Source organism: Acanthopagrus latus, chromosome 7, assembly GCF_904848185.1.
Source record: "Acanthopagrus latus isolate v.2019 chromosome 7, fAcaLat1.1, whole genome shotgun sequence".
Classification (NCBI taxonomy): domain Eukaryota; kingdom Metazoa; phylum Chordata; class Actinopteri; order Spariformes; family Sparidae; genus Acanthopagrus; species Acanthopagrus latus.
Genome location: NC_051045.1, coordinates 22,694,959 through 22,719,958, shown reverse-complemented (window position 1 = coordinate 22,719,958; position 25,000 = coordinate 22,694,959). Strand labels below are relative to the sequence as shown.

General features: G+C 44.1%; 1 protein-coding gene across 3 annotated transcripts; it reads right to left on the bottom strand.

Moving 5' to 3' along the window:
- Window positions 1–10: 10 nt before the first annotated feature.
- arhgef19 (Rho guanine nucleotide exchange factor (GEF) 19) lies at window positions 11–24,920 on the bottom strand. 3 transcript variants are annotated; one of them, XM_037105018.1, is made up of 17 exons: window positions 24,805–24,920; window positions 21,912–24,514; window positions 9,302–10,001; window positions 8,717–9,208; window positions 6,643–6,775; window positions 6,478–6,557; window positions 6,130–6,386; window positions 5,874–6,034; window positions 5,612–5,764; window positions 5,171–5,300; window positions 4,893–4,967; window positions 4,706–4,795; window positions 4,418–4,581; window positions 3,475–3,633; window positions 3,311–3,390; window positions 3,119–3,223; window positions 11–2,949 (listed from the first exon to the last, which is right to left on the bottom strand). In XM_037105018.1, the coding sequence occupies exons 3-17, from the start codon at window positions 9,978–9,980 to the stop codon at window positions 2,795–2,797; spliced, it is 2,913 nt and encodes a 970-aa protein (XP_036960913.1). In that variant the 5' UTR covers window positions 9,981–10,001; window positions 21,912–24,514; window positions 24,805–24,920; the 3' UTR covers window positions 11–2,794. The 3 variants fall into 3 exon arrangements, with proteins under 3 accessions (XP_036960913.1, XP_036960914.1, XP_036960912.1); XM_037105019.1 differs by having other exon boundaries at window positions 21,912–22,165; window positions 24,377–24,858; XM_037105017.1 differs by having other exon boundaries at window positions 21,912–24,858.
- Between the last annotated feature and the right edge of the window lie 80 nt (window positions 24,921–25,000).

Genomic DNA, 25,000 nt, shown 5'->3' with positions numbered 1-25,000 from the left:
CAACACAACATAAACTGGAAGTATCTGTATTTATTTCAATGGTTAAACATTTACAGTAGTGAGCACAGATCCAGTAAACATCCAGTGTGTTACAGTATTTCAATTTAACGTGGTATTAGAAATGAATCAAACTGGAAAGCTCTGAGTCACGGAATGTGGTATAATATTTGTTCATATAAATTACACTCAATAAAAGTAAATGAACCATTTTCTACTCTTTATACATGAAGCCATCTACAGTAAAGTCCATTTACATCAGAATCTCCTTAGAGAACGACCAGCTAGAGGAGTATAAATACACACGCTGCAACAGCAACCACTTAAATTACAACTAATAACGCAGATATAGGGGGGAAAGAGGGTTATAAACATGTCATGTGCCACCAGAAGAGTTTACATTTGAATGTTGATTATAGTGGTTCATTAACAAAAGGCCTCAGCTCAGTCACACTGCGCCGTCGGTCATTTGGGGATGTTTACACTTAATCAGGGGAACGATGTGGATGATTAAGGCCTGAGTGTCATTCAGTGCTTCCTGTGTGACAGTTTTAATTCATCTTATATGATTAGTGTAATACAGTAATAACTAGCTTTTATTCCACTAGGGCTAGCTAAAGATTTTTTTTTTCTTATGAGCACATGTGAAGATAAACCTGCATTTACCATGTAAATGCATCAAGGTGAACTTGGTATATGTTCATTTCCCCACTTGTTTTAAAGGACAGGGCCGGTGTTTAGCAAATATTTATTCTGACTATCAACAAAAGTAATAAAAAGACCAAAACTAACATGTCCAACCTTCCCACTCTTTCTTGTAGTACTCAATCCCAAGCCCAACCTGTTCTTATTGAAAATGTAAATTTTTTAGCGTTAGCGTTCCAATCTGATTTATTCAAATCTTTTTGAATAAGGCTAAATGGTTCCTTTAAAAAGCCGGGCACTGTAGTTTTCTAGCAAACGCTACTTAACAGGAATAAATAGTGCATTTGTTGGGGACTATTTTCAGATGCGGATTAATACACATCTGTTGCTGTAGTCAGTATTTACAATAGCAAAACGATTTTTATGTGATTGACTTAAAATACTGCAGTGTGTCTGTGAATAGCAACATGTCACCAGTCAGTGGGGCTGAATGATGTGTTTTCTAAAAGCTTTTGGAAAACATTTTCATTTAACTGAAATGCCAAAGAGACAGAAGAAGTTGCAACTGAGTCAGGTTCCTATCTGCTGGTTTGGCTTCACTAAATTAGGCTAAGCAAATAGTGGTAGAGTCTACGTTACGCATTGCTGGAACACAGAAGAAGAACCACCAATAAACCTCAAAGAAGAGGAAGAAGAAGAAGAAGAAGAATGGGAATCTTTACATCCAGGAGGATGGCAACAGCAGACACAGCTGCTTCTTCTTCTTCTCCAGAAACAGCTGATCTGTCCTGAGTTAAAGGTGGTGTTTCCATCTACCATTAAGATCATGAACCATTTTTTTTTCTTAAGCATGCAGATTAACTTTTTTTTCTGCAAAAGTGAGGACGTTTTTTCAAAATCCCGGCATTACCATGAACCATTAATGCTTTACTTCCACATGTGTATTAAAAAACGCATACAAAAAACTGCTAATGGAACTTTATGGAAGCTATATCATGTGGTATCTATGAGCTATATGTGACTTTGGATTACTTGTCAGCAGGATCAATTTATGGTATGTTTTGGTCTGTTCATAAACGTTGTTGAAAGAAATAAAAATATAGAAGATAGTCAGAGAAAAGGGTATGTGTGTGTAATCTAGCTTTGTTAAGGGGATAGTCTGTCCTTCATTTATTACAGCTGCAGCAGAATTGTGAAAATCGTCTGAAGAAAAAAGGAAATGAAACCATCATTCTGTGGTTGTCTCGTCCGGCCAACCATCAGAGTTCACGCAGTCAAAACTGTTAATGAGTATTTATAGATTATACAGGAGGGGGCGTTCTAAAATAAAGTGACGTTTGAGCAATCCACATCTTTTGAAACGAGAATGGAGATCTGAACTGCTGCACACTGACGAGCCGCAGTGTGTCAGGTATCGTATGGACTTTAACGCAGAGAAATACACATCAGGCTATAATATCCTCACACAGCTAATGTGAATTTGTGTTAAAACAGGTCTCAGTGTGAACAGAGGAAAAAATAAACGGCCTGGTGCGTCCGGGTGCAGCTCAGCAGCAGCAGGATCTGCCTCCAGCTGTTTTTCTGCTGTAGCGACACAGAGCTCAGCTGAACGCACAAGAGCGGGAATCTGGCCAAACATGACGGAAGAAAAAAAATGCAGTAACACTATTTGAGTTAACCTCGTTCTACTTTTCTCCACCGACTCTGAACTGAGAATTGTGCACATACACCTTTGAGCACGTTTACAATGTACCACCTGTGCTGGTAAATGTGCATCCCTTGTACAGTGCATGTACCACAGAGACGCTTTAAATGCGCTCACAGAAAGCATGCATGAAGTGGTTCTTCCTACGAAAACTGCTCAAAATGTCCTGATGTGAATTCGTGGCTGTTATTGTATAAAAGCCTTTGAAACTACAAAAAAATAAAGGAGCAATTAAAGCTTTGCACTTTCAGCTCGCATATTAATGGAAATGACCGGCGCGCACTTTTAGCCTCCACGTGAAGAGCAGTCCAGCGTGACTCGTTTTGGCCCCTGCATACAAAAATGTAGGCCCCACATCCGTTCCAAAATTAAAACATTTATCCAGAAGCTTAAAAAATTAACAAGCGTGATGAACCTTCGACACACGACAAGCTGCGGTAGAGATGGTCAGTCTTCCCCCTCCAGTTTCTGCGTGACACATTTGATGCGGATGTTTTCTCTGAGGTTGCGGAGGCGCGCGCTGCGACTCGTGATTTCCTCCACGTAGGTTTTGGGGAACCAGCCCCGTTCCCCGTCAGACAGCCTGATGCCCTCCACCCAGCCTGATGAGAGATAAAACCACTGCACGTCAAACACACGGCTACACATTTTCATCTCCTGCTTGGAGACACAAAGATCCTCACTTTTTATGGCCACAAGTTATGGTAATCTAGGGCCAGGTTGAAGTTGGAATGCAGTTTATCATAAAGGGGACTTAATCCACATTCTTACCATCACTTGTGATGGTCTTAGCATGAAGAATGTCGGCCTTTTCCAGCGTTAACTCGTCGTGCTCTTGGGCCTGATAGCTTTTGATGCACTGAACCTGGGAAATATCTGAGGGGATAGAAGACATCAAGATGAATGAGAGGATTTAATAAAGGTTTACGCTGATTCACAGCGCAGCTAAAGCTCCCCACTGACCAATGTTCTCGCTGGCTTGCTCGATGTCTTCGAGTGGATCAGACGGAAACATCGCTGTGATCCATCTCTGCTTCCCGCTCCTTCAAAGACACAAAAAGGGCAGTTAGAGCAGCTTGTGCTACAGCATCTAGTCTGGACTGAGGAGCCGAAGTGCCGTCACTCACTCGGTGTGTGATTTGAGCAGGATCTGGTGTTTGAGCTGCTGGCCTTCACACAGCTGCAGGTGGAAGATGAAGCCTGAGATGCCCTGCAGCTTCTGACTGAGATCCTTCACTTTCAGCTCTCCTATCTTGGCGTGTACGAACACCATGAACTTCCACGTACTGCAACGCAAAGCGTCAGTGTATCAGCAAGATCACCAGAAGACATGTGCATGTGTCATTTTCTCAATATTAATAATCAGATCAAGGATTTTTAGCTTCTCTAAACGTTACTCTGATGGTACATGTGTATGTTTGTAGAGAAGTGGGGTAATCCTGGTGAAGTTTGGTGAAGTGTTGTTTTCAGTGTCCCTGGATCAGATAGAAATGTTTGATTCCCACAGACTGTTGTTTTAAAGGTGTAGGTTCTCTCTTCAGGATACAGTCTGACATATTGCTGAGAGTTAAATGAGAACCTAAATACCACTCTTGCAGTTAGCATTATATAGTTGGAGTCTGCACTGGTCACAGGGACAAGACTCCAAGAAATCACTGCTCTCAGAAAAAAATAGTCCAATACGTAAACCTGATGTGAAACCTGAATTCTTGTAGAGATAAACAATGTGTGAGTGACTGAACTTTACAGGCGCTTTCCCCAGCCTGGTCTTTATGCTAAGCTAGGCTAACTGTTTCTGCATACACCAAATGCTGCATGATACAATATGAGAGTGGGTGTCAGTCGTCAAAGTCTCACCAGGAAAGCAGTTAAGCATATTCCCCAAAATGACAAAGTGTTCCTTTACAAGAATACTTGCATGCCAAATGTACATGAGAGAGTGTTCGCTATGAAGAGACCTCCTCCAAAATAAGCCTGTGTTCCATCATGTCCTTGCTGTCTACAGTGTGTCATCAGAGCAAGTGCAATACTGTCGTTCTTGGTCTGTTTGCAGTGATGCTTTTCACTCACTCCTTCCTCCTGGACAGCAGCAGACAGTCGTTGAACAGGTGGAGGTACACAGGCTTGGTGGGTAACTTCAGCTTCGACCCGGAAATACTCATCGTCAGAGTGTCCACCTCCAGGAGCTCGCCGTGCTTCACCAGCCAGCGCGACTGAGAGATCAGAGGGAAGATCTGCAGAGGAGAGGAAATATGCTGCTGCATATAAAAAAAAAAAACACTCAAAGAAAATGTTGATTAAGACATTCACCCTGGCCCAACACTGCCCAACATGACAAACTGGAGACACTTCAGTCACCTTTCCCTCGAAATGGATCTTCTTGTTGAGGTGAATAAGTTCCTCCATCCTCTTCATGGACTGCACGCTGGAGTTACATTCTTTGATGATCTAAGAAGACACATACCAACGTGGTTATTACTGTTGTGCCTCACCAGCGATAATACTGCTGCTCATGCAACTGGCTATTAGGGTCGGTAATCACCACCTTTTTTAGCTCATTGAAAGCTTTCGTGGCGGTGTCCTCATCTCGGGAGCCTGGAGTCGTCCTCTTTAAGATATTCTGAAAAATAAAGGCGATTTTGAGGACACGCCAAAAGGTAAACAATACTCTTGTGAGTCACCGCTGGAGGAAAAAAAAAACAAAAAAAAACAGCCGCGGCGAAATGCCCAGCAGGTCCAAATATTACCCCGTTTGCAGTTTTGTGTTTGTAATTGGGTTTCAAGTGCGAACATGAATTCTGCAGTGAATGTTTAATCGCGTACCTCCACGAGCATCTTAAGCCGCGTGATCCTCTGAAACGGGAGGATTAGAAAAGAGGTCAGAGGAAGTCTTTGGCAGACGGGATCCTCCTCCAGACGAGCCAGGATGCCGGGGAAACGAGGGTTCTCGTGCCTGAGAGGACGGGACGGGGAGATTTCAGAGACACACTTTAATGACTTTTAGTGAAAGCGGGTGTAAATTCCAGCGAGAGAAAAAAAACATGGTTCAGCTTTGTCAGGATGAACTATCTGCAAGTTAAGTCACGCAGGTGTAAAATAACACCTGAGCAGCCTCAGAGGAAATGACGGGCATCCTGCAGGAAACGTTTGGACTTTATGCACTGTAAGCCATGAATGTTCACAGACAGATGCTGTACATGTGCACATATGTTCAGAGCTCCAACCAATGATTTTTTTATACACACGGTAAAAGTAGTAACTCACAGCAAACGCTGGTACGTCTGCTCCTGGTAAGCCTGGTTTGTCACATAAGGTAAATAAACCCGTCTGAGAGCCGGGCAGTGGTCCAGGACGATGTCGCACACATCAAAGCGCAGAATGTCCTCCTCCAGCCGGTGCTCCAGGTCCTGAAGAAACCTGCAGGTGACCGGTGAGCAGAGAACACACTCAGGGGAGGAGACCCGATGACTGAGATGCTAAAACAAAGACTTGAGGGCGACAGAGGCAATCGGGAGCATCACTTCACCTCTCACTGACATCTTTGACTTCAGGCAGCTTGGAGAAGAGCCACTGCTTGTCCTGAGCTCCGAGACACTCTGCGAGCTCCTGAGACAGCATGAAGTGGTCCACTGCGATGGTCAGGCTACGGATGTACGACGCCTCTGATGTCACCAGCTCAAACTTTGCCTGAGTCGAGGAAGACACGGTACGTCAGACAAACTTCTACGGTACACAAACTAGAAAAAAAACAGCCGGGGAGAAATCTGAAACGTCTCCTTCACCTCCTGTAATTTTCGTTCCTCGTTGCTGAAGTTGTCGAGCTGGCCACTGGTTCGAACATCAGGGATGTCCTGCCACAGTGCGAAGGCAGAGCCTCGCGATGAGCGAAAGGAGCTGGATGGAGAGAGATTAGAGGGCGACGGGGTCCCGTCTGAGCCCTCGTCCCTGAGCCCGTCCTCCTCTGTGCCCGGCTCCTTCCCCTGCTGCCTCTGGATCTCTCTGTTGATGGCGACATCACTGTATTCCTGGTAGAGAATTGCTGCAGGAAAAAATGAAAGAAAAAGAGGATTTTGAAGAAAAATACAAACAAGTCTTCAGTCAAGGAAAATAAATAGACTAGGGTAACTTACAGCTTGGCAAAAACCGTGACAAGCGATTTGAGCTGGCGACAGATGGAAGAATGTCCTCCTCTATGGACTTCTTTCGCATTCTGCGAAGAAAACATACTGGATATCAACACAGTTGCAGTTGCAGTTTGCAGTTTTTGTGCTGAGATATTTTAAGTCTGCACTCACCCGAGTTTTGTGCCCCACCGGTGCAACGGCATGCCGTTGTCACTGCTGGGCAGAGCAGGTGCAGGTCCTACAGGGCTGTGGGGAGCGCTATCACTTGACCCTCCTGAGCTGCGGTGCTTAGAGTTGGCCTTATCTAATGAGGATAAGAGGCAGAGAGGGCAGGTGTGAGGTCCAGAGAAGAATGAAGAGACTTCTGTGTAATGTGGGTCCATGATGTGATACGATCAGTTTGTTTAGTTACAGCTTCTTGACACCCTCAGCTGCTCGGACCATGTTTTGTCGAGTATGTTTTCAGACATGTGATTGTACGCAAGTGAGAGGTGACATTAAAATAAAGAAAGAGAGAAGAAAATGACAAGCAGCGGAGGTCCAGAACTGTAGCGTGTTCAGTATGACAGCGGTGCGTATCTTTTTGCTATGGTTTCAGGGTGTAACGACATGTTTCCTCGAGGTGCTGTAAGACCGTCTGCGATGGGCTTTGAGGTAGTTTTCCTTGTTTGGTGGGTTTATCTGGAGTGTATCCCATCAGTATGCCTCTTACGTAGCCAGACCTATCTCTACAGTGCCGTGTTATCTGCAGCAACGTGTTCAAACCAGGCTGCAATAAAAGTCGGTGCGCTTGCATCACACAACTATGTTCAGCGCACCACCATGCCCATCTACATAAACATTTGCTCCATTTTATCAGGGCTAATCACGCCCCTTGACTCACGTAAGGCAAACTGCAAAGTTATCACATAAATTCATAAGATTTTCCTTATTGATATCAGACAACAAATACATTAGTTGGTCCACTCAAATGATCAATTATAATAGTGCAATAAAAATTACTTGTTTTTCCTTGTTTAGTTTGACCAACAGTCCAAACCCCAAATATATTCAATTTACAAGCAGCAAATACTCACATTTGAGAAGCTAGGACTAACAAATGTTTGGCATTTTGTACTCTGATGAATAGATGATTCTGAAAAAATGTGTAGTAGTTGTCGTAAAAGTAGTTTAACTGACATTTTTTTTTTTGTCTGTAAGTAAATCATGTTTTCATATTCAAGGTCATGGATTCAACTCAGTGTTGATCACAGCTGTCTGTAGACGGCCGGGCACGAGGAGGTGACGGCTGCTTTTTCTTTCATACAACACTTGAAATGGTGTCTGACAATGAATTCTCTCTCTAAAACATGAGAGATATTCAAGGAAATACCTGAATAATCGAGTAAAGAAGTGTCAGACAGCTGCCTTCACCACCATTAACACGATTCAAAAAATATTCTTTTTAGCACATTTGAAGCATCCGTTGCAGTAAGCCAGGTCCAGTATACAGGATTTAGGGGGATGTATTGACAGACGTTTGAATAAACATTCATAATATATAATGTAACGTTCATGATCATCTCATCAGTGAACAATCACCTGAAAGAACTGTTGTGTTTTTGATACCTTAGAAGGAACCTTTTATATCTACAGAGGGAGTGAGTCTGAACAAAGTGACTTTAATCAAAAATAATCATGGAAACAGATGACCAAGTAGTTCATTTCAAGTAGTAACAACGTTATAGCTCGTACAACAGAAACATTTTAAAGTTGACTTTATGTAGTTACGATGAGTTTATCAGTTTCCTGACATTTTTGAAGTAAAGTCAACTTCTAAAATGTACAGTGTACGGTAGCCCAGAATGGACAAAACCAGTGTCTTCTGTGTGTGTTTAAAGTGGCTGCCGTAGTTCTTCTTCACTGTACATTTTAAAAGTTGACTAAAAAGGTCAGGTAGCAGATTACCTCAGGATTACCAAGTAGTTGACTACTAAATATCTATGTATTAGTATTAGTCTAGTGGGTCATATTCAGGTAATCAGTGTCCTTGAGCTTGGATGGGCGTAGGGTTCTTGAGTTCACTGCTAGGTGTCACTAAATCTTACACTCTAGACCATAAATGCCCCTAATAATGTCGTGGTATGTCACTGTGTGTGTTATTACTTTGATTTACTGCTTTTCATTGTCTGGGGTTTAGTGTTTCTGGACTAACTTTCCATCAAATGCCACCGTGACGTTGGTTCTGTTGGTACTGTCTACTCACAGTCTGAGTTGGGGCTGAGGCTGTAGGAGCTCTGTCTGTCCCGGGAGGCCACCCGTGCAGACAGCGACTTCCCCAGCTTCAAGGTGAAGGAGTTCTTCCTCTGCGACAGCTGCAGTCTGGATATGAGTTCCGAGGCTGAGAAGCGCCGCCGCTCTTGGTCCCCTTGGCGGCTGCGCGACAAAAAGCTCCCCCCTGTGGCACTTGACGTCTCCACACTCCCGCCGTCCTCCCCCAGCCCTGGTACCGAGTCCTCTATAATGTGCAGAGGCTCTCCGGGTAGATCAAATAGATCGTCATGACTGAGGTTCGGGAGGTCTGTAACACCGTCTGTGGATGAAGAAGTTGAAACGGCCTCCAGGGAAGATAATCCACTCAGGTCCTCTTCCAGGAAAGATGCGAAAGGTCCTGGGAAGATGTAGTCTGCGTCCAGGATGGGGCTATTGAGAGAGTCGTCGCTCAGGCTTTCAGGGGAGTAAACCTGCATCTTTCGCCCTGGAAACAAAAAATAGCTTTGTTAGATTAAAAGGAAGCACGGTGAGAGTCTCTGAAACCCAATGCATTATGTCAGCTGAGCTGCACACTCACGTATGGACTTCTCTTTCACTGAACCCTGTGACGTCCTCCTCTGAGGCTGGCACGAGTCCGGGCTCTGAAACCCAGGACCTTCAGGTGAGGATGGGGAGCAAGGTAACTGTGATTCCCAGGAGTCTCTGTTTGTGTACAGGGAGGACAGAGGGAGCGACAGAGGGAGGCTAAGAGCTGCGTGGAGGGGTCGACACACTGTTGTGACAGCGCGAGGCTTTTCAGTCTGCTCCTGCAAAGAAGTCCTGATGCCATTATGGGATTCGAGCTCGCCGTCGCCGGCAGACGTGTGTGAATTCAAATTAAACGTAGAGTCACGCTCACTATCCGTCCTGTGGCAGCCGTTCTGCACGCCGTCCAGCTCACTGAGCGCGTGTCTGAAACCGTTCAGGGTCACGGAGTGTGTCGTGCATTGTGCGTCCGGCCTCGGAGAGCCGAGACCATTTATTTTAGGAGTCACTGGTGGTTGCAGCTCAATGAAAGCCAACGTTTCCTGCTGGCACACGGCGATGTGCTTGTGGTGGCACGGGTGGAGGAGAGGCCTGTCCTCCTGGGCCTCGCTCAGAGCCTGGGACTCTCCGGAGCCAGGGATCCACATGCTGGGACTCTCTCCTCGGCAGCGAAAGGCGTGAAGGTGCGGTTGGAAATCAGGAAAAGGTGAGAATCCATACCCAGGGAGCATGGCTGAACGAACACATGGGAGCTGCAAGAGAAGAGAGGGAGGAGAACTATTTAATACGTTTTAGATGTATTAAAAATGTCTGTTTTATATAGTCTTTTCTTGGACCGCTAGTACTCCTGCAGAAAAAAACAGTTCAAAGCCAACCAGCTGGAAAAAAGAAGGCTTAATAATAAGACTTCAGGATTTACTTGATTCTATGTGTATGAAAGTTACGAGTGTAGAAAGGGCGGTGGAATCTTATGTTGAACCTCACATCTTTATTCATCTTTTATCCAACAGCCTTCCCCTAATTTTTCAAGATAATACAAATAATTGTGATTGCGATTCACAACTGAAGTCGAAGCACAAACAACTCAAATCCAACCTTAAGACCAAACCCATCTACATCAGGAGTGCCAAAACGTAATCCCTTCAGAGGAGCCAACGCTGAAAACCAATGAAGAGCCACAGGTGAAAACAGGCACCTTTTTTCATTGAACTGTTAAAGGATGAGTTCACCCAAGCATGAAAATTCAGTCATTATCCACTAATCTCCTTAACCCCATGCTGGTGGAAAGTTTGGTGAATGTACGTGGTGCTCAACACATTTCTCGAGCTTCACAACAAAACAAAAAATAATAATAACATAAAAACACTCCATACAGTCTCTACCTCTGGAAGGCCCAAGATCCCAAATTAATTTGAAAAGCAAAAGACATAAGATGTTTTTATCTCCTCATCTTCTTCAGTTGTTTGCTGCAATGTGTTCAGATTAAGATTGTAAAATAATTAATAATCAGGGATCCTACTTCGAGCACGGACAGGGATTTATATTATAATTGCTTTATATTGTGTTGTGGTTGCTGTTTATGTTGCTTGAAACGTCCGGCTGGCCAAATCAAGTCTTGTGGTGGGCCTACTGTGGCCCACGGGCCCTGCTATGGACGGCCCTGATGTAAATAGAACTGAAGTCCAATTGGAACGACCCCACACAGGTGGGTGGTGGAGGACATGTTTTTAATGTCACTTGTATTTCCTCCCTTCTGCACTTGATTCTATCACCATCTATCTAAGTGAAGGATATGGGTATACTTTCTGTCTTTGTTGTCTGCGATGAGGAAATTATGATTTTTTCTGAATAATCCCACAAATTAATGTATTTTTTGAACTGCATGTAGGAAATGGTTCATGTGAATTTCTGCAAACAGAGGAGCACAAGTTGGAAAACTGGAACGTTTCCTCAGAATGTGTTGATGTTCATCTAGCAAACATTAATCCAGCAGCCAAATACATTTGACTGGACACAACGCACTGTTTACAACTTGGCTTAGTGCCGCCACTTAGGAGTCCACCGGCTCGACCGAGTGTTGCACACTTTATTCAGTTTTAATGAAGAGTAAGCAGTGTTGTGTGACTTTTGTAAACCGTTCCGACAGTATGTGCATGTCTAGTTGTCGGAGTTAGCGGAGAAATAACTTTCTAAAATGGCTTAAACACATTTCTGGGGTTCAATATGAGATGTTTACACACCCTGAGCAGACACTCCTGGAATTAGCAAAATGGACGCTCAAACTATTGACGCGTGCATGATGCTTAGCACTCACGGTCCTCACACACTCACACACACACGTACCTGCATGGACACACACGCTCACACACTTAAGTCTGGTGTAGTGTGTCTCCTGAGCCGTGTCTTCCTGCTCTAATTAAAGACCTCTCCACACACAGCACACAGCCCCTGTACTTAACATCTCTAGACACACACACACACGCACACACACACACATACACACACGCACACACCAGCTTCAGACAGGATACCACTACAGACACACGGACAGACAGAGGAAGCGAGCACATCTTAAGCACTCTCACCTTTCACCTGAGATCCATACTCATCAATCACCCTGGCGGTCCCTGTGGCTTCCTGTGAGCTAGCAGGCACCTTCTCTGATTGAATATTTACAGTGAGCGTCAGTTGAAACGCAGCAGCGGCTCATAAAGTTAGCTCTCCTGACAGCCTGTTAAAACAACACTTGTGGAGCTCTGTCTGCTTCCTGAACAGGTAATCCTCAACTTCTCACTTAAACACCAGGTAACAGGAACTGCACACGTGCTAATGTACAACACGCACAGTCTGGTATATATGCACGGAGGTATGAAGAGCTGCTTCGGGTTCATGTTTTTCATCTAGTCTCATCTCTCCAAAGTTACAGGCTCACAGCATTTTCTTCTTCTATTTTCAAATAACTGTAAATAGCAGCAGTTTTATCACTTTTGTGGTATAAAGCAGCTTTAGTCGACCGTATGGTTCTCTCAGGTCCTATGTTTTAATGGTGTTGGTGATGTAGATTTGGCAAGAAGATGTAGTTCACAGAGCTGTTTTCTGTGACACTTAGACCAAAACTGAACGATGCAGTGATTTCTTTGTTTCCTAAGCTGTTGCCAAAGCAGCCACAAAACAGCAGCTCCCCTGTTTTTTTTGTGTCACATTGTGGGACAATATTATCACCAAATTACATTTAAAAATCATTCAATTCAAAGTCATAGTTAGTTGGCACACTGGAATTTTTAGGCATCTTTCCTGCTAAGTTGGTCATTTTTCCTGCTGCATACTCTCAAAACACAGAGTGAGCACACAGTTTAGTGTTTTATTCGGCGGCACAGAGAAGGTCAAAGTGTGTGAATGTTAACTGTCAACTTTTTTATCTCTTCTGTTTGTTTACAACGGCACAAACATACACACTGCAGACTCTTGGATAATTCTTAGATAAGAACCACTCCATTAGCACATTTTTATTTGTAATTGATCACAGTGATAATTAAACTTAATAACATGCGTATATTTTACAAGACATTAAGTAGCATGTTAAACTGTGCACCTGTAATTTAGATGAGTACAGCCGTTTCATAGTGTCTCTTAACAGGATAATCGCATAAAAGTTCATGCTTTTCCTGAAAGTATAACTTTGTCTATCAGTTGTTTGATTGCCCAGAGAATCACAGACTTTTCAGTATTCAGTAAACATGTGCTGCATGCTGTGAATATGAGGCCGCTGAAGGGCCACACCTGTTCTTGAGGCAACGGTAGGCAGCCCGGTCAATCCCATCTCTCTCTGTTTCTCTCTTTCACTCACACTCACACACACCGCACACACACACACATACATTTGCATGCATGTATGCTTGCACACACACAAACACAAGCGCGCATGCACACAGTAGAGCAGGCACAAATGGATACCTGTTCCCCGCTGCAGACAAAGACAGCCTTTATGTGTGTGCCTGGGCCAGGCTGCCCTGAGCACAGGACACCTGAGAGGGTGTGGGAACTGCTTATACTGATCCACTCATATAGTGCAGCCACTGAGCCATATAAACACATCCAGACCACTGCTGCATAATGACACAAGCTTACTGGTGTCTGGATGCGATTACCGGCTGGTTATAGTGTAATCCTGCTGTTTTAACCTAACTTTACTTACCTCTGTCTTACTTAGTACGGTCTGTCATGTGAGATTAAATATGAATATTTTCCCCGTCTATACTGTGTGCTGTCAAGAAAGAAAAAAAAAAAAATCTGTTTCATCGTCTCATCTTTCATTATTATCCCAATAAATGACTCCTCACATACAGTAATCCTCTGCCAACAGCCAGGTCGCCATAAATCAACATAATCTTTGTAGAAAATTAGCTATCTGCTCATTTGATCACGAAAACCTCGAAGATCCCGAAAACTGACAATGAGCCTCGCCGCCACATTCATCAAGGCATCCGATTACACGTCCCCGCATTCCTCACGCTGATACAATTATATCACACTATTAAAACTTCAATTCCAAAGACGTGTAATTTCCCTTGTCATAGCAGGCTGTTATTTGTGACTGTTATGGACTTTGCTGCCAGTGTTTCCCCCTGTAATTTCACTAGGCTGCTCTAAGACGCCATGTCTGCATACAGCAGCTAATGAATGACACTCTGGCATGCCTTTAATGCCAGCAGCCGTATGCGCGGCATATTGTCATATTTCTCATCTCGAGGGTCTCGGAATAATCCTTTAATGCATCGTATCGCATGAATATGAGTGAAAATCCGCCGCTTCATGACAGAGCCAAATGTTGTGTAATCGCATAATTAAAGTCGGTTTGATGTTTGCCATGAGGGAGATGAGGGCGTTAAGACCGATGGATTCACTGCCGGAGCTGTTTGTGGTTCATGAAGGTGAAGAAATATGTTTCTGCACTGTTTGCTTTTCTAACGTGAGGGAGTGTGATAGTAACACTGCTGTAACAAGGCAGGATGAAGACGCTTAATGTTTCAGAGAGGAAAATAATCATAATATATCTGTCATATCAGCTAATACTCTGCCCGGATGTTGGTTATGTTTTCAATAAATAATGAAACAAAGTTTCAGCTGTCTGATGAGCTCTCTCAGCATAAACACAGTCAGCTACTTTGTTTTGCTCAGCAGAATCCCGCAGGTCTGATCAGGTCTTCGATTGGGTCAGATATCAGATGTCACTCAAACATCAAGATCCAGTTTTTCTTGATGGCACCACAAGTTTGCACCTGATTTTTAAACCACAACAGCAAAAAACATCCACACAAAAGCCAAAAAAAAGCACTGACTAAAATCAAAGCACACCTTTATAATCATCAGGTCCTTCAACATCTTCTGTATTTTTCTTGATGTCATGAAATGCGATGAAAATCACTCAAACCAACAATTCATTCATCTAGCTAAGGACCCAGCCAATGTTTGCTGTGTTTGAATCGCCGTTCTGTTTTTACGGCTGCTACCTTGGCCACGTCTCTTTTGTAAAAGACATCTTTATCTCAGTGAGACCTCCTGGTACAATAAAGGTGAAATGAGATAAGTGAAAAAATGGAAAAAAAAAAACAAAAACAAAACAAAATGCTGTGGTCCTGCCTGGTAGCAGCATTGACCACCACTGACCTAATGATGTCTCCTCCATACAGACATCACAGATCTGCTAAGCGTGCTTTCTGTTTCTTTGGACCAGCTCTCTGGAACAAACCTGCTGAAATTCTGCTGATCTGGACACAGCGCTTCTCAGTGGATGATTTCCCGACTAAAAACTAAGCTTGTGAGATTAAGTCAGGCTTTGCCGAGAGGGAGACGCTCTTCAAAGACACGTCCAATCCTCTTGTGTGATACAGAACAAAAAAACTCCAAAACCTGTTTGAGTTTCACCACATTTACCGTCCTACTTACAGTTCAGCTGTTCAAACGCGAATGTTGCTTCAACAAGGTGACACCTGACAGTCTAAAATGTAATTTGCATGGTGATACACAGAGTGGATAACTTCTAAATGGAAACCAATGGGAGTAACACTCCCATTGGTTTCCATTACAGGAGGAAATAAAAAGTGATGTTGCTGTAAGTCAACAAAAACAAATACCATCTGTTCATTTTCTAAATGCTGTGATAGATAAAGTAAAAGTCAAGGGCACTGCTCGGAGCAACACAGAGAGGACATGCCACTTGCTGGTGATATAACAAAATAACCCTCCATCTGAACAGGTTGTCAGGCCAAACGCACCGAGACACTTTAATGGCTTTACTGTGAGCTTGCTGTGTTGTTGCCGTAACTACTGGTCACAGATGAAGTCACTAAGAAACAAATTTGAGGAACTTCTAGCGTTAGAGTGTTCGAGGGGTGGACGATGAACCTGCCAATACTTCACCTCACACCGGTCAGACTTCGAGGAAACCGCCCGTGCCCCTCCCCCACACACAGCCTCTTCCGTAGGTCCGATGTGTGTTTGGTCAGACAGACCGGAGTGTCCTCACAGTGTGGTGCGACCGGCTCATGTGTGTGTGTGAGTTCGCAGTTTAACTCGGTCGCATCAGACCACTAATTGCCAAGCAGTAGACTAAAGAGCCCGGCACTGTCTGCCGAGACAAGACATGACATCACTCTGCGTCACATCTCGGAAAAACCACCCTCCAGGGCGAGAACTGCTCTTTGTTGCAATTTCTATCAGCGGAGAGACAGTGATGAGTCAACAACAACAAACGCTTATAAAAAAATGGTAGAACTGGAATTATAAAGTTTGAGCAATGTCATGTCATAAAGGATGTGTCTTTTTTGGCACAGAATAATTGAACATCGCTGGTGTTTACTGGGTGATGGAGCAGACTGTGTCATTACAGCGGCTGCTGCGGAACTCCAATAACTTCCAAATTTCCAACGTGTCTTCTGGAGGTTTGTGCGCAGGTTTTCCGTTCATTCATCTAAATGCAAATTATGAAGTGTTGACATAAAAACAACCAAGGGCAACTGGGAACTTGTTGATAACATTTCGACTTTGTGCAACACGTTCCCTCGGCTTGTATGAGGCGGGCAGGTTTAACTGAAACAGTTCGATTTATCTCCCATGTGTCCTGCAAGGCATGCAAGCTGAATTCTGTTAGATGCAACATTTTCAAAGGCACACCTAAAATATCTGAATGGAAGGCCAAAAGACACGATCCTCACGGTCTTTTAATGCGCTTCATCTAGACCTCCCAATCAAAACAAACTCCTCAGCGAGACTCAAAAATACCAATTGGAGAAAGCAGACCAGATGTCAAGGTGACGTGCTGAGCTGCATTTTTTCTTGTGGATCAGACGCCTGAATGGTGTGAGAATGGTTGAGTGAATCCAGGTCAGGGAGTTTCTTGGTATTCGTTCCTCTTCCAGCCTCCACCCACTGAGACAGGTGAGCGCCCCGGAGGCTACAGAAGAGGCGGATGGGGGGGGGGTTACCCAAATGTTTACACATGGTGTGGGTCCTCTTAATCCTCCTCTACAGCCTCGGGCAACGTACCCACGACCTTCTGAGACAGTGCGAAGATGAATACTGACAACCTGCCTTACAACCACACAAAGACACAACACACACCTGAATGCGAGTGTGCGTCTGGGATGCGTCTTTGATTGAAAGCGACAAGACGAAGAGAGGCCCCCCCTGACCCTGTCTCACCCAGCGGGATTCCCGCTAACAGATGCGGACAAACAGCGATCTCTCATTTAACAGCCTGAAAAAATGGCGACCATCTCACACGTAAACGCCAAGACTTCTGGACCTTTAACCTCCCCTCCCCCCCAAGGCTTCACTCTGCCACCATAATGACTGCGGGCACATAAGCTGAAACACAAGAGACACACAGCCAGGACAGTGAAGACACAATGGAGCTATTGAAAAACTTATGGAAATAACCCGGTCTAATTATGGTGCTTTGTCATAAGTCGCAAAAGCTAGCAAGTGGATGGAGGGCCAAGGATCCAACACGCAGTAAATCCAGAAAATCTCATAATCAGTAGCTTCTGACAGACGATGGTTATCTGCATGTGAGCAGAGACTCGAAGAAAAGGAGTGCTGATGTAGGATGTGTTGGCAGGTCATATGAAAAAGGTAAATTCAACACATTAGAAGTCCAACACAAGAGCCTGTTAGCTCACATACAGTGTGTTCAAACCCCACCAGACTCTTCTGCAAAAAAGGGAATTTTGACAAATGACTCACCATCCATCCATTTATGTTTCATGGAACTATTAACAACAGCTTCCCTGTTAACAGATATCTCACTGTGGAATAAAAGTGATGAGCCATATATTATGTCAGACATGCTTACACTTTTAGAATTGCAACCAACTTGGAAGTACATGGACTTTACATTTACTTTATGATTTACTCTTACTTGTGCTTTTGATACCTCTCTACAATTATTGCCAGAATATTACTTCGACAAACAACTAGTAATGAACGGTTGACTTTCACTTTTACTAAAGTAACGCAGTAACACAATAGCTCTCAAGTATGTACCTTTTTCAGCATTGATTATGTCATTAATCATCTATGGATTAGAAAAGTAAATACCCATTACAATATGCTAAATCCCAGGGTGGAGTTTTTTTTGTCAGACCAACAGCCCAAAATCCAAATACATTCAATTTACAATGAAATCGTGACAACATCTGACGACAAATGTAAAAGCAGCAAATCCTCACATTTAAGAAGCTGGAACATTTAAGTACTTTAGTTTGATAAACAGCTTTAAAGGATGAAGCTAGATCATTCCTGTATTTTTCTTGTGGTCAATTAATGCCACAAAAATACAAAAAAACCACAAAGATTGTATCATAACAGGTATTTGTGTATCCAAAGCCGGATATATCTTATTCCGCTGAGCCACAGAGCTCCATTGTTGTCAAAAAACTGTGAGAGCCACACTTGCACTGGGTGACAGGTTCCTTCATTACAATAAACAAACACAGTGCAGTTGATTTTCAGCGAAAGCCAACATACCGTACATATCCTGCTGCTAGCTAGAACGTTAAATTGTGTTAAACTCTGCTGCTGAAAGTAGTTATCAAAAAACAACCTGTTTTGATTTACGTTTGCAAAAAACTACAATGCCCAGATAAACTGACCTCTTTTTAAACTCAGTGTCCAAATTCTGCTTTTGGTCCCTCAATTAGAAACCAGCACAACAGAAGTATGTAGCATGGGATCATGGGAGCTGTTGTCTTTATTGTTTTACAACCAACACTGCTGATGAAAATCTATTGACAGGACTGAGGCAGAAATGATCCCGGACAAGGTAATATTCACAGACTTCCTCCCTCACTCTCTGATGTATCAGATGGACTAACGCATTGTTGGTTTTGGTCTTTTCATGAGACTTGTCGACAAAAAGAATATATAAAGTATCACCAGCCTTATCCTTTAAATGTTTAAGTCCTTTGTCAACCAAAAATGCCAAGCCCTATCCTTTAATCCTTTCTCAAAGTCACTGGTGATGAATTGTCTGTTGATGGACCAGTCATAACAACACTAGAAGCTTTGTAGCAACTGAGTACCATTAAAAGAAGGTGCGCCATTCATGTATCTGCTGTAGTTTCGCTTTAGGCTGTTTTTTTTTTTTCTTTTATTCATTTTAAATTCAATTATAAGGAAGACGCTGCGTTTGCTGTACTCAAACTGTCAATCAGAGCTCTTTGATTCCAATCTGATCCTTTGCTACTGAGCTCTCGAGAGGCTGACCTACTTTACAACAAATTGCTGATGCATCTCTTGCATTCATCTGCTCCTGCGTTCACTCGGGCTCCCTTCATCTCTGTTTTCGAGCGCTCTGCTCCACTTTTCCCCAGCTGAGCACCAGCAGTTTCTCTTCACACACTGCCCCCCCATCCCCAACACGACTTCTGCTTTTATTATCTGGACAAGCATGGACAAGCCGTCCGCTGGGCTGCTTGTTGTTTTGAAACATAATAGGGTAAAAGTGGAACACACCTTTTTAACGAGCTGACCGTCCAGAAACTGTCCCACTTCAGCCCAGAGCTAAGGCTATAAACTATTCGAAACCGGCCTCTGAATACCAGCAGTGTCACCAGGATTAACGCGAGGGACTGAAAGCGAGCTAAACGCCCTTGAAGACGCTGAAAAAAAAAGAAAGAAAATAAGAGCTGCTGCTGCTGCTGTTGTACTTGAGAGCAACACCTGGTTTGTGTTTTTCTTCCCTAGAGGAGCAGAGAGGCAGGAAAACAAACATTCTACAGAAGAAGCCAGAAACACATTATCTCGCATGTGAAACACACACCGTGTCGTATTGGCCAAGTCACAATGTGGAATAACCTGAGGGCTACAGTGCTCGACAGGTGTGCAGCGGCTCGGCACACAGCGCCTCTGGGCTCCAGTTTTAACCTTCGTGTACGGGCCAAATACTCTCTGACACACAGATTAACTAATAAATGACAGCGCCAGGGCACCGCCGCGTGAAAAGTGAATGGCTGGTGCTTTCAAGGAGATCTCCTGTTGTCTTGAAAAGCAGCTTTTCTACTTACAAGTCAAATCCGTCACATTACTATATTATCATTATTAAGTGAATGCACTGGTTTTTAACTCAGTAGGTGGTCCGTTTTATAGTCCCGGTTTGAAGTTCACGTCCAACTTTCAGAGGCGCCCCAAGCCCCAGATGAGACCCTCCGACACGCAGACACTCTTCCACATTCCCTGGATGACTCGGCGAGCTCATTCCTCTGAAATTGACCAGTAAACCGAGGCAGGAGACAAACAAAGAAACTCAGCTGTACACGTGCAGGAGCAAGGACCATTATTATGGGCTATTAAGGCCGCTGCTATTTAGGCCACGAGCCAAGAAGGCCAGGAAAGTGACAGGGCCCCCTGAAAATATTAGTGTCCGTGATGTTTAAAGGGCAGGCTGCCTTCAGTCAATGATGCCTAATGATTTTAGCCTACTTTTAAGAAGAGCAGGTCAAAACAAAGGCAGTCACGTTCCGGTGAGCACCTGAGTGTGTGAATGTGAAGGAGCAGGGGCATCATTTGCATGCAAGGTTAGCTAGGGGGAGAGTGGGGTGAGGGAGGTATAGACGGAGGGTGAGGTGTGGCGTTCTGGATTTATTCCCCACAGCACACACACATGCTCAGACAGCCACTGTCTGAGTGGCAGGTGATGGGGCAGGTGCTCTCCAGACATATTGGGGGGGGGGGGGGAGTAGGAAGAGGGAGGGGCCCTGTGGTGAGTTATAAATCCGTGTGTGATATGAGCAGGCATGCAGAGGGAAATCAAATGTGCAGTAATGTGCTTACAGGCTCCAACCTCAATCAGCGCTAAAGGAAATCAGTCCTAAATCTTCCCTTTTTCCTGCCCCAATGTGACGGCTGTTCAAAAAACATTATTGTTATCACAAGCCTGCCATGAGACAGGGGATCTCCAGCCTGTAATAAAGTGCAGTAAAACAGTTCAAGGTCCTGATTTATGCCTTGTGCTGGTATACGTCTGCCCAACGTGCAGGTGGTGCGTTCGAGTCAGACATACCGTAGTAAATCAGATAATCCAGAAAACACCCACAGCTATCTATTTGTGCTCCAGCCAAAATATGTACCTCCAGTCCAGACAATCCAGACACACAGGAGAAGCAGTCAACACACATGACAATACCCTTAGTCATCAGGACGGCAGACAGCGAAGGCAGCCGTCAGCTCGGCCTGATGGGAGTCTGGAAGGTGTGGGACGCGAGACCAAGGAGGGCGCAGCCTCACCAGAATTAAGCATCATAAACTGTGGTGTTTGGTAAAATAAAACTCCAGCCACAGTGTGCTGCTTCTGGGAAACACATTTTAAGAGCACACACACACAGATCCATGTAAACTCCTGAGCTAACAACCTGAGGATCTCTCCTCGCCCGGAGCCTCGGGTGACACGTTGTTTGAGTCTTATGCTAAAATGTCCCGAGAAGGAGAGCCGAGTGCCAAGTTTCAGCCATGTACAGTTTTTAACAACCACTCATCCAGCATACTCCAGACATGCACTTACCTGCCCCGCTCTGCAACAACTCATTGCTGCACTGTAACCATCACATTGGAGGCTCGCTCGCCTCTCTCTGCACTGCCTGGAGAGCTTCTGGGAACATTATAGATGCAAGCAGCCGCTCATTCAAACGGAATATATAAACAGTGAAGCTGATGATCTGGCAGGATGTATGCATCTGCTTGTGTTGGGTTTTTGGCTTCCTTCTGACTTTTTTTTTCTTTTCTTTTTTTTTTTTTTAAATGCATGAGATTAAAAATAATTGTTAAACTGCCAAGTTTTCTAATCCTGTGTTCCTCTGCAGTGCTCATGCATATATTGAATGTGCTGATTTAAACAGCTGGTTTCGTCCTAACAACACACAGGCAAACAGAGCCCTGATAGTCCATCTCACTGCTGCTTCCCGAATCCCATATGGAGACAATATGCACCTTTGTTTTCAGGGAATATATGCTGTCAGAGAAATGCAATGCACCTGACGGGCTGCACAAGAGCCTGCACACAACACAGCTCTACTTTCACTCTTTTCTTTAACAACAGGACATGACATTTCTCTGCTTTGATCATTTTTGGGCAAAAGAGTGGAAGCTGCTGCTTTTAAGTACTCTACCTCATTGGTGTTAGCAGCCTAGTGTGTGTGCTGGACGGTGGCCAGCGGCAGTGTGTGAATCCAGGCCATCCCAGGGTCAGGCTGAGCCACTCTGCTATCCATTGCTGCCTTGTGTTCCTCCCGGCTTCTTTCCTCCCTTCTCCTCCCTTGGCTTCTTCTTCTCTGTTTTCTTTGAACGCGGCTCAGACTTTGTCGAAGCTGTGCTCTTCTGCCTGACTCCTCTTCCTCCTCTTCTTCCTCTTGTTCGCAGCCCCCTCAGGAAAACAAAAACAGGTTGGAAAAACAGCCACCACTTGCTGCTCTCAGAGCTACTTACAATGCAGATCCCCTCTCTAAGCTCCTCTGCTCTCCCTTCCCTCTCTCTCCTTTCCCCTCCCTCCCTCTCCCTCTCTCTCTCTGCTACTGTTGGGGAAGAGCTCTCTCATTTTTCCCTTTTTCTCCTCCCCCTTTCATGCCCTTCCTCTAACTCTAATAGTTATTTAGTGTCTCATTTCAGCACCTGCTTTGAGACAGAAAGAAGAGGGAGCAGACAGACTTGGAGAGAAGTATGTTGCCTCTCGGTGGGAATGTGTAAAAATGTGCACGTGTGTCACTGTGATGGTGGTGGGCTCTTCTTTATCAGCAAAAAACCCCACATACACACAATACATGCTTGTGTGTGTTTGTGTACAGTGAGAGGTGTGCATCTCCACAGTCAAATCTGCAAAAAAGCACAATTCCTCACATGCAAAAGTGCACATTTACGTTTGTGCATGTGTGTGTGCAGATCTAACTCTAGAAGTGACTGTGTGTGTGTGTGCGTGTGTGTGCGCCCGCGTGCACCCGCACGCAGCTTTCACTGAACGTCAAACTGTGGAGTTGGTGACAGAGAGAAGCTGCTGCGGCATGCTTGAACTCTCTCTTCTCTTTCAGTGCTCCCCGCTTGCTGCTGTATCAACTATGTTCTCTAATCAAACATGAAAAGAATGGCGGTGGGTGGTGGTGGCGGGGTGGTGGGGGGCAGGTTACCTCGGGACACTAGTTTACTCAGCAGTGGTGGACGTCTAATTGTCCCCATTTTTGTTCGGGGGAAAAACAGGTCACTGAAGGGCTGAGAGCTGTTTGTGATTTCACTTTTTGTATCAGAGAAAAATAAACATTTTAAAGGGGCACTGTGTAGTTTTGGAATCTCAAAAAAAGTCAAACTCAGGCTTTTAATATGTACAACATCATGTCATAGCTTTTCCATAACTGAATAAACAATCTGCTCTCAGTGGAAATAAAGCTAGACTGTTTGAGGCTAGAAATGTGGCAGGGTCTGCCACATATAAACAAAGAAAAACAGTATGAAATCGTGCTGTCCTTCAAAGTCTATTTGTTTATTCAGTTTAACCAGTCATGAAGACAAAGAGTTTGTTTATTTAGGTTGTTTGTATCAGCGAGAGAAGTGAAACAGTAATGGCGGCTTCTCAAGATGCTAGGATGAATGCTGCCATAGCATCAGTTATACCAGCTGGAAAGTATATTTCGTTAGAAGAAGAGCAAAGAACAGCACTGACGGGTTGTTTCTGATTCACCAACTGGCTCAATCACCACCAGGCGCTCTACTTCTGTTGATCTGATTGGTTGAAGGAAGCCCACGGCAGACGCTGATGGACAGATGGATCGTCCTATCACTTGAAATGTGTTTGTTGGAACGCGGCTGCCATTTTTCAAATAGTTCTGTAGAACGAACCATTTTGTGAAACACACCATTCGGCGCACCATATTTGGTTTCCTGGCCTGTAAACTCAGTAAACTCAGTTGCTTGTATGCTTCATTTCAACCTGCAGCTCAAGCTCAAGGTGAATGTTTAATTTGACCTTTGTCAACTGTGTACTGTGATAATATGTCAGTATTGTTTATTTTAATGTCCTGCTTTGTTTAACACAAAATATATGCGTTAATGCAAATTTAATGTCAGAAAGTTCTTTCTTGATTCAAACCCTCTGACAGTATCACATATATCATATATTACTTAATAATATTCTAGATGTCTTTAATAGCAGTTTATACACCTTTCCCCCAAATTCAACCAGACATATTAGGTCTCTTTGTAAACTCTGAAAATCTCCCCTAAACCTTTAAATAAAGTCCCGGGGGCTTGGACAGTGTTTCGCTGCGCAAAATGAGTTTGTGATGACTGAAGAACAGGGTTAGTGATGTTTAAATAATTTTTCTAAACGCATAAAATCTAACAATCACTTGAGTTAAACATCAGTTTGACTATTACTGTACACAACTTTGTATATGTTATACATAGTTGTAATAGAAAGCATACTCCTGCTAATATCACAATACTAACCCACCAGTGACCCAGCTCTATAGTATATCTGCATCATACTTACTGTCTCATAAACAAATAGATGATGTTTATTTAAGTATATTTTGGTGCATTTTACTTCATCAGGGTCAATGTTGCGGCGTGCTCTTCCCTGCATGGTTACCTTGTGGCTGATCTGGAGCTTTCGTTCCGCGGCCCGTGCATGCAAGCATCTCCCTCCTCGCTCCAGCAGCCGGCGAACGAGCCAGCCGGTATCCACAGTGCATACCTGTGCTCGCTGACAAGTACTAACTCACTCTTCCTGCAGGCCATGACAGAGGAACGCACAGCAATCATAACAATCAGAAGATGAATGTGGCCAAGAGAGAGGAAAAGGGAGGGAGACGGAGAGAGTGTGTGTAAAAAAAAAAAAAAAAAATTAGGGAAGAGAGCGAGGGAATAAAGAGACAGAGGGAGGAGAAGCGGGTGAAGAAAAGGTGAGGGAGGAAGAGGAGGAGGAAAAATAAAAGTCAGGCGTTGCCCAAGGCCACTGCCGTCGGAGGAGTATGTGAGGGGAGGAGGGAGAGGAAGAGAGAAATCATTAAAGAACACCTGTCTGTTTCTGACTCCTAATAAATCAGCGTCCTCTTCATCTGTCTGCAGGTAGAAGGTAACATCATCTGAGGGGGCGAGAAGTAGAGAGTGGAGAAGGTAGATGGAAAGCCGTGATAGCGCTCAAGTTCATCCCTACAGCGGAGCAGAACAGTATCTCCCAAATGACACATCAGCAGCTCAGAATCCCACGCTC

Excerpts from the sequence above, each read along its gene's own strand:
- arhgef19 (XM_037105018.1), bottom strand. The coding sequence starts at position 9,980 with ATGCTCCCTGGGTATGGATTCTCACCTTTTCCTGATTTCCAACCGCAC. Across the intron at positions 5,301-5,611 it reads CAGACGTACCAGCGTTTGCT|GCACGAGAACCCTCGTTTCC; the intron begins GTGAGTTACTAC and ends CCGTCCTCTCAG. Across the intron at positions 2,950-3,118 it reads TAAGACCATCACAAGTGATG|GCTGGGTGGAGGGCATCAGG; the intron begins GTAAGAATGTGG and ends ATCTCTCATCAG.